Source organism: Poecilia latipinna, unplaced genomic scaffold (assembly GCF_001443285.1).
Source record: "Poecilia latipinna isolate Pla-1442-1.1 unplaced genomic scaffold, P_latipinna-1.0 Scaffold884, whole genome shotgun sequence".
NCBI classification, from domain to species: domain Eukaryota; kingdom Metazoa; phylum Chordata; class Actinopteri; order Cyprinodontiformes; family Poeciliidae; genus Poecilia; species Poecilia latipinna.
The window spans coordinates 82898-98522 of record NW_015113500.1 but is presented as its reverse complement, the minus strand read 5'-3'; the positions used below and the strand labels follow the sequence as shown (position 1 = coordinate 98522).

At 36.5% G+C, this 15625-nt stretch overlaps 1 protein-coding gene across 1 annotated transcript in view; it reads left to right on the top strand.

Moving 5' to 3' along the window:
• The first annotated feature begins 7018 nt into the window (after positions 1–7018).
• Positions 7019–15625, top strand: part of LOC106957164 (signaling lymphocytic activation molecule-like) — a 21580-nt gene continuing 12973 nt past the window's right edge. The window contains exons 1-6 of the mRNA XM_015048423.1: positions 7019–7134; positions 12890–13192; positions 13635–13919; positions 15209–15313; positions 15417–15475; positions 15577–15618. Of these exons, the coding sequence (XP_014903909.1) occupies positions 7056–7134; positions 12890–13192; positions 13635–13919; positions 15209–15313; positions 15417–15475; positions 15577–15618 (873 nt within the window). The 5' untranslated portion in view covers positions 7019–7055. The remainder of the gene's footprint in view (positions 7135–12889; positions 13193–13634; positions 13920–15208; positions 15314–15416; positions 15476–15576; positions 15619–15625) is intronic.

The following is a 15625-nucleotide window of genomic DNA, read 5'->3' as shown; positions in this document are numbered from 1 at the left end:
AAATGTGTTTTGGTGTTTCAAGAAGGGACACCACAAAAACCTCTAGAGGAATCCTGCAAAGTTTTTAAAACACACTCTGAAGTTTATGTGCGTTTAATTGGAAAAGTAGTTAGAGTTTGTGGAAGACCGTTTTTTTTTTTGTTGTTGTTTGTTTGTTTCGAAATGTGTTAAGACATGTAGGAATGCAACCTGGATGCGCCAGAATGAAAAAGGTTGAAGGTCAAAAACGTTACCAAGTTTAATCTCTTTTTATTCGCCGGTACAAACATCCCTTATTTTTTCTCTAAACTGAACTGAACAAGTAAATGAAGCTTTGATATGTTAAGAGAAACTCCTTGAGCTGTTCTGATAGTTTAGTTTGTGGGGCTGTTGCTTCAAATAAAAATATAATCCCATCACAGTTTTATGAAAAGAAAGTTACAGAGGCCCGTCAGTCTTACACATAAAAATGCATGACTGTTCATCATAACATAAGTCTATTTATTTTAACAAACGCAACTAAGGAGTATATGACGCGCACAACCCAGAGACTCGCTGTTTTTGATTCCTTAATATGATCAAATTGCAACTGAAAGCAGAAATATGTAGCTCATGTCAACAAAAGAGAAGTCTGGGAGAAGCGATGTATAGAAAGCATTGGCTGAGAAGGGGAAGCTGCTGGAAGCCAGATCCCATTCCGCTGCCTTGATTTCCAAGAACGGACATTATTGTTTCCCACTTCTTTCAGTACCTTACAAAAAAAAAAAAAAAAAAAAATAAATCATCTTGTCATCCTGATGTTCATGTGCATTAAATTAAGGGTTTAAATGCACCCTCAAAGCAAAACTGATGTAGGCCAACATGAAAAATTGAACTTAGACATTTTAGCATTTTGGAATAGTTGAAAATTGAACAAACACTGGTTTACTTTTGCACATCCTCACATACTTCATTTGGTTTGATTTGAATTTTCATTATATTCAAAATTTCAAGCTTAGTTAAATGGTGCTAGGTCACAAGAAATGCATTGATCAGTCTATAAAACAGGTCCTGTTCATATTTATGTGTAAATACAAATCCATTAGATTCATTTCACAACAACTCAATCCAACATAAGTCAATTCAGCTTCAAATACGTTTCCAATCAGTTACATAACTCTTAAGCTACATGGTTCTGTTCATCTGATACAGGAAACCAACAGAATGTCCAGTTGTTTGATTGGATTGGGTTTTTCACTCTAGTTGTCTGTTTGCTTTCTGTTGTGAAGTCCGATTGAGATCGTTTCACTCAAAGATAATTTTTTGGGCTCACCTGATGGTCTTTGTGGTTCTGCAAATGTGGTCTAAAGACTTCTTGGCTGTTGATTGGTTCCTGCCCGACCAAACATCTGGTTATTTTAAAAACTAAAGAAACTCCAGAGCCCAGAGGCAGCATGATATCCTCTCCGTCTTCAAAAAAAAAAAAAAAAAAACAGAAAAAAAAATATTTTTGAAAAAACATATTTTTTTTAAACTGAAACATTTTTGTTTTTGTAAAAAAAAAACATTAAAGTGAAAAACAAAAAAAAAAAAACATGCTTAAGTTTTTGTTTTCTGCACGCCAAACTGGTTTGTTAATATTGGAAAGATTAAGGGTGGAGCAGCCTCTTTTTAATATTTCCTTCTTCTTTTTTTTGCTACAGTTAGTGGTTCATCCCAACTATTCTCATCTCGGTGTCAAACGTAGTTTCTACATAGCAACTGTAATCACCATGGTTACAAACTGGAAGTTAGTTTCGCTCTTGGGAAAATGTAGTGAGGGTTTTTACCAGATAATAAGCCTGTTTTTCCACGGAAGTATGACGTGTTTCTGTTTCCATGAAAAACACTGTAAAATCCACCATTATTATTTAGTGTTCATAACATCCATGTCATCATTTGGGGAGGCAACCACTGCATCTCAGATTAGTAATCCTATGACTGAATCAACTCCTCCTGTTCTGTTAGAATAAGAATAAGCCTGTGAGTAGGCAAATTTTTAAAGGAAGTGTAATAATAAACCTATTCTTATATTTAGCCTGTCAATGGTTTTCCTTTATACATCTGAGTTTAAATAGCTTTGAGTCGTAATTAAGATTATCTAGAAAGAGATAAGGCATGAGGCAAACTCTGAGAAACCTCAGGTGGCCACATATTAAATTAATTCAAGATGTCGTGCGTGTCTGACGTTTGCTGTAGTGATTGCGTCGTTTGCAGTCTTGTTCACATTGACGTTGCGTTCGCGACAGGCACCATTTCTTTGTCTTTGCAAGAAAGAGAGTTGTGGTGAAAATGCACAGAGCATAATTAGAGGTGGTGTGAGTGCACTTCAATAGATGAACAAAAACCACATTTTGAAGCAGGAACTGAATCTACCTCTTCAGATGGTGATGACACGGAGCTCCAATTTTCAGAATAATTTTGTATTTCCCTATAGCTCCACCAGCACACGTACATGGAGTTCTCACAGTTACATATGTTGCAAACGATAACCTAAGGTCTACACATTGCCTTTTAGGTATTGGTAGTGTCAGACAAGCAGCACAAACTGAGATAGCCTTAATGCGGGCTTTATCTGTGTGTGGGGTTTGCTTCCTCAACAGTTAACAAGTACACAAGTGTTCAACCAGTTAGTTCTGCTTATAGACCCAATCTTGCAAGGGCCACTATCTGCGCAATAGAGGAAACGAATCGCACGGTGACCTTTGGTGCGACTCGTTAGATGCAAAGGATCCTTCCGGCGTTCAAAGTGTTGGGTTGAGCAAGGCCAGTTTGAAAAGAAGACTGAAAATCCAACAGTGCTAAACGTTGTTCAGTACGGTCCCCGGATGCAGGGAATGTCCAGCTGTACTATGACTGGAACTGTGTAACTTTATCATGGTAATGGAAAGTTTATCTCCCTGCTTTTAACCTGTTGTTTTATGAGACCAAGTCCCGCTTCAACAAAAGTTTATAACGTCCAAATCCAATAAGAGGAAGACTGTGAGAAGGACTTAACTGGAAGTGTAAAAAAAATACTTTGGTCAGTAAATAACAACAACATTGAGGGGTTTTCCTCTCCTATATGTAGTAGAAAAACCTCAACCAAAACCATGACTTGAAACTTCTTACATAAGAAGCATTAGTAGCACTTCATTATCAGGGTGTATTTAGTTGCCTAAAAATATTTTCACAGATACCAAATACGCAGAAACTTGCTTTCTGTTTCCAATAAAAGTCACTCCAAGGTACTGTACACCATCTTTCTAGTCAACATTATTTCTTAAACCAAGATGAGGCCAAAATAGAAATGTTGCTTCTTAAGGTCTTAAAAAAAAAGCCCAAACCATTACCGCATCATATCAACATCACACTTGAGAATTGGTGTGAGCTATTTGTACAGGTATACTATGTTTAGCTTTTGTCAAACATCCCACAATGCATTGTGGGATGACAAACATCTCAGCTTTGCTCTTCAATTTCACCAGAAGGCCTTGATCCAGAAGTCCTGCAGTTTGTCCAGATTAAGCTTTGTAGACCTTAATGGAGAAAACAAAACTCTTCTTGGACTACTGGTTCTTATGCATTGCATCAATAACAACATTCACATCTAGCAATATAAAATGGCTTTCATCATTTTAATGTTGCATAGGAAATACTTAACTTTTTTTTTTACTTTATGTTAGATTCATTTGGCATTGAAAAATATAGATTTTTGAGGGGATATTGCCAATCCTTGATTATAGGTTTTAGATAATAGAGAGGTAAACAACCAAACCTGGAACTAATAACCAGCTTTTTCGAAGCTGATTATTAATAAAAGCTGCTCTCATGGCAATAATGCTGCATTAAAATGGTGATCAGTCAGTGTGCGTTGAAGATTTGAGAACAAGTTTGTTCTCTTAAGATAGCATTAGCCTTTAGCTTTCTCATAAAGTCGTTATTCATTGGCAATCTTTCAGGCAATAGAAGGTAGCTGTCCTTTTTTTTTATTAAATGTATTTTATTTGTTTTAATCAGAAGTGATTGTTTAATCCCACATATTACTGTTTTGGTAATTGAAGTGATTGGTAATTGTTTCCATCCCACTCTCTGGCTGACTTGGTCACTTTAACCCATTTTTCTGGGGTTAGAAACCAAACTCATTGTTCTGGGTCAAAGCCGTAACCAAACCCTGTTTTTAAACTCAACCTAGGAGGCCGGATTTGGGTCAAAGTTCCACCCAACACGCGTAACGTTTTTTTAAACCAGCAAGTCATACTCCGAAAACGTTCTGATGAGAAAAAATGTTCAGCCCAGTGTTTGATGTGTTCGGACTGCTCACCACTTAATCAATCCCAAAACACTTAATCCAACTATAACTCTTTTCAACCCGGAAACTTATCTCAGGGGTCGACAGCGTCGCTTCCTCTCAAGCCCAAACTGGGAGCTTGTTTCACAATACACCTACGGCATTCATAGTCAGTGTCACTTATTAAACATCCAGGTTCAGAAAAACAGAGTGCACTGTGTAAGATTATAAATACCGACCTGAATCAGAGTTAATGCTTTCTGCTATGTACCTGTGCATGGAGGGCAGAAAACTTTAGCACATTATCTTTATATTTGGTCTTGAAACCTTCTTGGCTGGACAAATAAAGGCTCCCGTCTGCTCTGCTCTTGTGACATGTACTTGTGACCGACCTAGCTTGTGGCATGCACACACAGTTTATTTTCCATGTTGAGCAGTTGTCACATCAGTATCAATAACTGTTGGGAGGATGTGGTCTAGTTCCTGTGTGGTTGTTGATATGAACTGTTTAGATCAGGTCTTCGTATCTCACTAAAACATGTAGAGCTCACTAGGCTGCTTGCACTGCTGAGCTAGCTTAGCTCTTAGCATTTTATTTATTTATTTATTTATTTATTTACAAAGTGGGAAAGATCAGTGCTCACACCAGTTGGGAACTAATAGTCTCTTATGTTTGTTGTCACCATGAAAATATAACATGCTTTGGAATAACTTTCTCTCCTGCTTTCAAAACGTTAAGACTGTTCAGTACTAGCAAATAGCTGACTTATCTCCAAACTATCGATTCTGTCTAAGGTCCTAAAGGAGTCCACCTCAGAACAGAAACCGCACTCTTCAGGGTTTTTACTGACCTTCGTTTGTTTTCTGATTTGGGGAAATCTGCTGCTTTCCTCTTCGTACGCTCGAGTGCTGCTTTTGATCCGTAGATAATAACATCCTCTTATCTAGTCTCTGACGTTATCTAGATATTAAAGAAACTTGCTTTGCAGCTGTTTAAATCCTATTTGACAAATAGAACTGTCTCGGTTAAAATAAACCCGTATTCCCTTGTCGTGGGGTTCCGCAGGGCTCCATTCTGGCCCCTCTTTTGTTCTCAAGGTATATTTGGCGTTAGGATTTGTCCTTCAAAAGTATAACATCTGGTTCCACTGTGGTTCAGCTTTATTTTCCTTTAAAAGTTAAAACGAGTTATTCATCAAGGCCTTATTGGACTGTTTGGATGACATATGTTCAAGTTTTCTCCATTTAAACTAATCAAACAGAAGTCACCCTATTCAACATATCCTGTTAGCTCTCTGGGTCCTTCAGCACAATTCAGTGTTCTGTTAGAAGTCTTAGAGTGATTTTTGACTCCTCCCTCAGATTCGATAAACACATCAATTGAGTGATTCAATCAAGTTTCCTACAGCTACATTTGTTTGTCTGCTTCCATAAGGACTTTAAAAGAAACAACTAATTCCTGCCTTTATCAAGATTAACTTATATTCTTTAAGGATTTAGATCAGTCTTCCTTTCATTGCTAGCAGGCCGTACAAACTGCTGCTGTGTGCGGGGTGCTGTGGTTATGCAGAGGTTAAGCACCACCCACATAAGCAGGCCATAGTCCTCAATGCAGCCCTCGCAGGTTCGATTCCAGGTCAAGTGAACTTTGCTGTACATCTTCCCTCTCACTCTTTACCTAATTTCCTGTCTTAGCACTTTCAAATAAAGACCACTAGAGCCAAAGAAAAATGCTGCTTTTATGTCAGCACATATCATCAATGCTGGCTTTGCTTAAAAATCCGATACAGGATTGATTTCAAAAGCCTGAAATTAATGTTTAGACTCTTCGTGGTCATGAAACAGGTTAAGGAGTCTGAAAAAGACGCAACAAATGAACGCCCCTTTCTAAAGCTTCTGGACGCTACTAAACCACAATGAGGAACCATTAGCCACAAACAGGAAATACCTGGAAGGAACTTTCTCGGGAGGGGCTGTCAATCACTCCAAGAGTGCAAAGAAGACTCACGCAAGAGGTCGCAAAATAATTCAGAAAAAAAAAAAAAAAAAAACATCTGAAGCCCTGCAGACCTCAGATAAGCTCAGTGATCATGATTCAGCAGTAGGATAGAAACTGGGTCAGAACTCAGATCTTTATCTGAGTTACAAAGGTTGAAACTCATCGTTCACCCAAACAGGACCAGAAGCCCATTAGTCCAAAAATCATCTTGTGAACTGATGGGACAAAAGTGGAACTTTTTACAAGCTGTGTGTAATATTATATCTGCTGTAAAAAAAAAAAAAAAACAGGAAGGAGAATGTCCGCCCATCAGTTTGTGACCTTTGGGTCTGCATAACCTATGCAGGTCGACCAGCAAGTCTACCTTCAAATAATAATTAAAACAAAATGAAGGTCTGGGAGGTGATGGGATCTGATTGAAATGTTTCCTCCAGAGCGATGTCAACGGCTCATTAGCATTTACTGAAGTGGATGGTTGATTTTGTTTGTCGTTTTTCTTCCTTTGTCGTTTTTCTTCCTCAGTAGACGAACTGACCGTGGTTATTAAATTCAAAATTTGCATGGTGATATAGTGAACAAAATAATAAACACAAAAACTGTATTGAAAGAAACTATCTTTTTTAACCTTAAAGTGTTTGCAGATATTTCTCTGTATACTCAACCTGCTTCATGCTCTACATTCACAGAAGCTTCCTCCCTGCCTCCCTCCCTCAGTTTTTTTTTTTTTTCTAACTTTGCTGACTGCAGCGAGCAGAAGAGGAAACAGACACTGCTCCGCTCCCCACAGAGATGGCTGGTGGTCGCTTTCGCTGCCTGAGCTGCCTTCTCGCGTACACGGCCGCGCTGCTTCTCGGGGTCTCCCGCCACGGTACGTGACCTGGTCTGCCCCTCATGTTTACTGCCATGGATGGTGATCGACCTCCCGGTTTTCTGTAGTTGTGACTTTGACAAAGAATTACAATTCGGTTCCTTAGAACGGGATATTTGCATACCTCCTTGGAAAGGGAGGTGTTGTTTCTTCAATGGTTTTTTTATTCTTTCCTCGTAGTGCTTTGTTTTTCGTAATTGATTTTTAAATACAATATAAGATGTTATCATTAAGAAGGTTTTCCTAAAATATTAACTCCTGTCTACTTTTGAAACTGAAGTTGCATAATAATTTGGGATTTGGAACATCCCAATGAAAATTAGTGTTCTCACTAAGATCTGTGACAATCTGAATTTATCCTCCTTGTCTGAGACGGCAGCTATAACCTTTGGGCATCTTGTGGTTGAATATTAAGAGTCAAGTTTTGCATGTTTCTGTGTTGCTGTGTTGGCAGATTTCCTGCTACATATGCATGGAAACTTTTGCAACTTGGAGATAGATCATCTTTTCTCTTTTTGTCACTTCCGGCTTTCTTCTTCAAATTGTAGGTCACAATGAAATACCGTTCACTTCTTCAATCTTGCGTGCTTGCTCTGTCAGGCCACATTTCAGAACTCTACCTGCTATTTGTTGCGCTTCAGTTGTCGGCTGTTTTCTTTTTTGTGTGTGTCTAAATAAAACTGTGAGACAGAAACAAGAGCAAAAGCAACGGTGGCATTTCCTGTGTGTTCTCCACCAAAAGCACTGACGCTGACCGAAAATGAGACGGATACAGACTTTTATTTTAACTTTTCCACCGAGGGCACAGATTGTGGTTTGTCTCGGTTTTCCAGGGAAATGATGCAAAGTCAGCCGTTACATGAACATGCAAATGAATTTATTCAAAAAGTGGAAGCTAATGATCAAGCTTTCACGCATCCATTTTTCTTTTGTCTTCATTGAAAACTTTCCGTAGTTGACAAAAAAAAGTGAGAATGGAGCTCCAAGTAAAAAAAAAAAAAAATGTTACAGGCAACTGAATGAAGCGTCAGGCTAAATTTATTTACGTTTATTTAACTTGACAATTTAATAAATGAACTTGGATAGACTTAATTTGGCTATTTGGGACTAATTAATGCAATATATTTAAGTTGGAGTAAGTGCTCTCGTTTTTCAGTGAAAGTTAGTTTGATTGTTCTGTTTCAGTTCAAAACAACTTAAATTCATTGAACACTTTGAGTGATATATTTAATGCTGCTAAGTGTAATTATTAGGACAATTAGGAAAATCCACTTTCAAATTTCACTTTCAGTACAAGTGTTAGTATTACACAGAGCGATAAAAGAAGAAATGGTCAAGACAGTCATGGGTACGACTGCTGATCTGACAGTTTTCAGGATACAGTCTTTGTCGCCCTGCCTCCTCTACACGGCCCCAGCCACAGTTCTTATTTAAGTTTGATTGTCTTTGAATGTAGCTAAAGATTAGGGTGACGGCGAAGAATTTTTCCATCCTCAAAGAGTTGGAGCTCATTGCCAAAGATGAAAAACAACTGGTTAGCAGCAGCTATGAGAAGCTCTTCATGGTTGTAATAGTAATAAAGATTTTTCCACTGACTACAAAGAGAGGTTCCATCCTCCTGCAACCAAAACATGGTTCTCAAACTGAGGTTGAGGCATCACAGATGGTACTTGGCGAATCTTTAGTGGTACTCAGAAGAAACATTAGCATTGATCCTTGTCAGGTTATTGCATCAACAGCGCTGTAGGGGCCCCTAAGCACCGGAAGCCCAGTAGACGGCTTGTTCAAGCAAACACAGATTTTAAAGATCTTTGAGAACTTTAAGATCTTTTGAGGTCTCCATGTATAACATAAAGCAGGCAACGATGAACCAGAAACAAACGCTGGGCGTTGCTAACAATGTGTGATTTACGTCTGAGGTCAGACTTCGAGATTTCAAGTCCAACTTAAGTGTATAAGAGTACAAAAACCAGATGGATTAGCTGATTAATATGCTAAATCACAAAGTATTGCTAACTGCTGTTAGCAATAAAATATATATAACATGTAATTCACTTGTATTTGCATGTTCTCAAGCACTTAACTTATATGATCACTAAGGAATGTTGAACTGAAATGCAAAGAGAGCAAATAAACAGTTTATTTCTGACTTACAGAAATTTACATGAACGGTAGATATATTGCGTGTTGGGAATGTCATAAAAAATCTACAACTTTCCAACCTCAGCAAAGCAATTCAAGTGATTGCATCTTTTAATATTTCTTTCTTACTTGAAGCTTTTAAATCTAAGATTCTGAGTAAAAATTAACTTCCCGCCAAAGAAGCCGTTCTGATGGATAGTAATATTGTCTTTTTTTATTGTTTTCTCTTTACTTTTTTTAAGACATTAACTTGTCAAGTGAAATCTTATCTACAGTTTTAAAATGCCCATCAGCGTGGGGGCGGCTTGACTTATTCTGTACCTGATGATACGTGTTATAAGAAGTTTGATCACTTCATTAAAACATTTTCCTGTTTGTCCAACAACAGGAACTCACCAGTAAAGCTGTGTAGCTGCTGCTGTTATGTGATAAAAACACCTCGGAGTGTTTTCAAGTGTTTGATTACACTTCCTTCTTGTAGCTGCAGAGGTTTTTGCAAACAGTTAAAAATAAAAAACCTCAGCTAGTTCTTAAAACCGATATAAACCATAGTTAAAAGATTTCTTCTGGTAAAACTTTATCATTTTTATTTTTTCTAAATAAACATTCATGTGATGTAGTGTCATACCTGCAGTTCAGAGCTCAGCCCTGTTTCTAGTTGTAGCAGCAGAAATTCACAGAACAGACAGATACAAATTTGATCCTATTAAATGGAGAAGTACTTTGTTCTGTGTGCATACTGATGAGACACATGACCTGCTGAACAAAAACTAGACTAGAATTCCCTTTATATTATTACAGAAGTGTCTAATAAAATAATTATGTTCTTGTTTAAAGGAGCAGTCTTCTGGACAGTAAACATTTTTGAACTTTACATCATGTTAGAATGTTACTCCCTCATCAAAAACAGACCCGGAGAGTGTTACTTTGATTTTTTCATGCATGTTTGAGAAATCCTATAATCTCCCGTGGCAACCGTTCAGCTGTGCAAAACGACTGGGTGGACCTAGCTCCGCCTTCGAGGACAAAGCTCCTCCTTGAAGCTGCGTTTTCCAAGCTTCCGTCTCACAGAGCAGCCCTCCTCCACGAACCGACTCAGCTCCTACAGACTAGCCAGCAGCAATTAGCAAACACCTGGTTGTACTGCACATCAGCTGAGCTCGTCACACAAGCCATTTCTATTGCAATGCCGGTAAAAAAAAAGTTGTTAGCATTTATAGAGGGTTGATTTGTTTTATGACAATTTCCTGAAGGCAGAGTTTCAGAAAGAGCAGGAGTTTCTTAAAGAGACAGAGGCCCAATTTCACAGTGTTAAATTAGGAAGTTAAATTTCTTTTAAGCCATATTTGATATTTTATAACAACTGCAGGTAACAGTTACTAATCGTACCATTAAATTGCACAGTGGCTGAAAAACACATAACACTACCCCTTTAAATTTAAATGTACATTAAATGTCAAGACATGTTACTTTACATCATTTTCTGAAAGCTTGAACAGACAGAATACCGACTCTTTGGAGATAATACGTTACTGAGTGAATGCTGTTTGTTTGCTCACCTGAACAACCTGCAGATACAGAAATCAGTAAAATCAGCTTTATTTCTCTTCATCTTCTTTATATTGGTTAATTTATTTAGTGTAGTGAAAATAAGTAAACAGACTGTTCATTATTAATGTGATTCAGAGACTACGTTTTGTTTTTAGTTGAGCTTCATCATTAATAATGGTGGGAACCAATGTTAGTGGGATGAACTAATGTTGCTTTGGCTGATTTTTAGAAATCCTATAACTAAACTTAAAACATTTCTTCATAAGAACTTGTGCAACGGTGCATGCAATATACTACATGTTTTATAGCTCTGTTGTGAAGAGGATGAAAAGGGTTTTCCATGATGTTCTTTGATTATATAGAAATATATGTATTTGCACCGTCTTCAGAGCAGCCTGTAGAACAGAGCCAGCCTTCTTTATCATTTTCTTGAGCCTTTTTAAGCCACTGACTGATGGCGTTACCCCAACAGGTGATGGGAGAACAGAGCATACTCTCTACAATAGATCTATAGTAGATCTACAGCACATTGAAAGACTGAAGGAACTAGGTTTCTAGAACAACCGTCCCTTCTTGTATAAAGCTTTACTATCTGATGTTCAGAGCAGTCTGTTGTCTAGGAAAACATTGAGATATTTAAAAAAACATCTTCTCTTATGATGGGAATAATGTTTGAAGTATTCCTGTGTCTTTTTAAATCTGCAATCATCTTTGTTTTGTTCCAACACACAGTGGACTGGTGAACTAAATTTAAGTAATTTACTCGTTCTTCAGTTCTCCAGATTTTAAACCCTGATCAACTTTTGCTCCATGTTATGAGAGAAACTTTGTTCATCAGCAAATTGCTCCTCAGTCAATTACCAACATTGCACTTGGATGGTGTTTTAGTGTCAATCTGTATTTGTGGCAATGTTTTCAGAAGTGAGTTCACTCTTCAACAAGAGGGGACTCACTAAAACTAATAGTTTTCTACAGCGCTGTATACAATGTGCCCTTCTTGGCACCCGACCAGAGTTCAAACATCCACCTCTCTGTTCTAACACAAAGGCGGATGACTGTTATGAAATACGATATATTACAACCCCTGTTCAAACCAACATAAATATGACTATGTTCTGGAGATGCATACAAACAATTCAAGTCAGTCAATCACAATTTTGCACCGTTTGTTTGTAAACCCCCAAGGAAATTATTATTTTTTGTATCATAAAAAGTTAGTTTTTAGTTTTTATGATACAGTCAAACATGTTTGACTCTCTTTTTTCCCCCCCTTTTGCAGAATCCAGACTGATCACATAAATATGAACAGGGCACAAACACAATTGGACATGCTGGGAGCCAATTGACAGAAGACAAAAGATCAGTTATATGATCATGAAAAAAGATTACATGTGACATAATACAAACTAACAAATAATCACACATTAATTAAAAAATTACACAAAAGAAAGGCGACAAAATCATAATAAATAACAAAGAGCCTTAAACGAATCATTTAAAATTTTAATCATAAAGTTTTAAAAGCCTTTGACGTTATTAACTATCAGTTATTAACGTAGTTTAGCTTTGCTTAATTTACAAAACTGTAATTTCTGGATATATTTTTTTTTACCAATTAGAATTAAGTTATTTAACATAAACTCCAAATTTTGAATAAAATCCTAACTTCATGTTGTGGTCCGTTGACATAAAAGCCAACATTTAAATTCCATTAAAAAAAAAAAAAAACTAAGCACTTCATATAAAAGTGTTCTAAGCTCGGTGAGATAGAAATCAGAGAATACCTTCAGAGAATTACCGCCACCTGCTGTTGCATTCATGTGTCACATGAATTCAGTTGGTTTTAGGTGATGTGACCAAATCCTGTACCCTGTGGTTCCTCAACAAATGTAATTGTTAAGAGTTCGAGCTCTGATAGCAAATTATGATACATCTTGTAATGGCTGGGAAACTGCTTACGGACATTTTAAAAAAGTGTAAACATTAAATTGTATGTAACAGAACATCTAAATGTTTCACTTAGATGAATTATTAACATTATGCTCTTTGTTTTTTGTTTCAGATGTGGAGGCTTCAGAAGGAAAACAAGTCATTCATAAAAGAGTTGGAGACTCTGTGGAGCTTTTATCAAATTTACCAGCTGAAGGCGTCACCAGCGTAGAATGGAGATATAAAAACACAAGAGTAGCAATCAAAGGTTCAGGTGTTATTAGAAACAATCCATTTAAGGACAGAGCGAAGTTCAATAACATAACCTTTAGTTTAACAATAAGAGACCTGACTCTTCAAGATTCTGGTGAATTTAATTTAATCACAGAGGTCAAAGACCATCCAGGTTCAGTCTTCATCACTCTGCAAGTTCACGGTAAGATACTTTTCTTTTCAATCCAATCAATCAAAAATAATCTTTTCAAGAAAGAAAACTTGTGTAGAATTCTTAAAGAACGGATTGATTAATACACTGTTTTCAAAATGAAGAACACAATACTTGTTAGAAAATATATCAATGTAAAAAAAACCCCCAGCTTATCTGAATTTTTATATCATGTTTATGGGGGTCACTGTCCTGCTGCAGAATCTAAATGTGCTTGAGCTTTAAGACCAAACAGTGATCACAGGAGATTCTCCCAGGATTTACTGATAGAAAGCAAATTTTATGGTTGCATCAAATAAAAGGAATTCATCATTTGATGACATCTTTCTGAATTTTCTAAGATTAAAGGAGCAAATACTGTGTGAATTCTGCAAATAAAATGCATATATAATGTTACTGACTGTTACACTTCTTCCCTCTGTTTTCACATTAGAGCCAATATCCACAAATCCCAATGTGTTTTCAAACATCACTCAGCCTGGACCAAATGGATTTTGTACAGTTTTTCTGGAGTGCAAAGCAAATCCTCACAGCAACGTCACTTACATCTGGACTGTGAGAAACCAAAGTAGTAACGGCCCCAGGCTGCAATACAACATTACACCACAAGATGGCGACACCACATTCACCTGCAATGCCTCTAATGTTGTCAGTGAGAAGTTAGCATCTGAAACACTGAGATGTAGCAACACCACAGGACCCACAGCCTCTAATGAAGGTATGTTCAGAAAGGAGAGGTTTGAAGACAACAAGAACAAGTCGGTTTATTTTGTAAATCTGTTGGATGTATAGTTCTATAAAAGGTCCAAGTCCACAAAACACAGAAAATCTCAGATCCAGAGACTAGAAATTAATTTTCTTGCAGTTCCTAAGAAACTTTTCTGAATCATAAAGTAATGATGATTTTCAATATTTGGTAATAATACAGACAAAAATCATAGAAGAGTTAGAAATATACTTTATGGTTTATCCAACATGCTGTAGATGATGAACGTCATCACATATAAATAATTTAATTATTTTAACAGTCAGAATGCACTATACATCCACTACAAATAAACGATCATATGTAATTTGCTGAAACAAAATTAGGTAACACTTTATTTGAAGGGGTTTGAATAATACTGACATGACACTGTCATGAACATGACATAACACCTGTCATGAACATGAATAAGCCTTCATGGATATTTATGACTGTTGTCATAAAGCATCATTCGGTAAATTATGACACTTTTAATACAAAGTTGACATTATTCAAAATGTCTTTGTTATGACAACTTGACATTAACCAGGAAATCATTACTGTTTAAACTTTACCTTTAATAACATAAAGTTACCTAATTTTTAAAGTGCAATCAGTAATACTTTTATAACAAATTTATATCAGTAATGATTTCTTGGTTAATGTCAAGTTGTCATAATAAAGACATTTTGAATAATGTCAACTTTGTATTAAAAGTGTCATAATTTACCGAATGACGCTTTATGATAACAGTCATAAATATTCATGAAGGCTTATTGATGTTCATGACAGGTGTTTATGACAGTGTCATGTCAGTCTTATTCAACCCCCTTCAAATAAAGTGTTACCAAATCATATCTTGATAACACACGTATTTTTTTTAAACTACCTTCTTGACTAAAGTTTTACATCCCCGTTTCTTCTGTTATGTTAAAGTGTTTTTGTTTATTATTTATTTGACTGACGTCATAGCTAGTTAAAACTATTTTTAAAAAGCAGCACATTCATACTAAAAATGCATTGCTTTTAAAACATATCGAAACCTTTTGAATTTTTTTTAGTTTGTCACTTTATAGCTACAAATTTTACTGCATCTTAATCATAATTTTATATAATTGACCAAACACATCACACTGCATAAAAATGGTAAGATAAATAACGGGATTTATTGTTTAAAATAGTTTTGGACAAATTATTTTCCTGCTTGTTTTTATTTGCTTCTTTTTAAACATGACATATTGTTAATCTGCTGTCAATTGTAGGAATCCCAATCCTAGTCTGGATTATCGTTGCAGCAGTTGGAGGTTTACTGATCATTATTATAATCATAGTGGTGAGCGGATGTCTCTGCAAAAGAAGATGGTCTGGTAAGAAACTCTTTAATGTGCCATTTTTTTTCTCTCTCTTACTTTGTTATTGTGGCTTTTTACCAGCCACAGTCATTTCTGTAATTTTGTTTTCTTTACACAGGCAGTGATTCAAACGAACTCACAGTTTATGCCGATATCTCAGATTTTTCATCTGAAGTTGTAAGTACACACAAGAGCAAATGAGCAAATGTTTACAGTGATTTATTGTTTCCTAACTGAGGATTTATTTCTCCTTAATACATGCGAATGCAAACCTGCAGGGTCCCTCTGATAAGCCCTGCTCTCTGTACGACACTATTGACGCCAGAA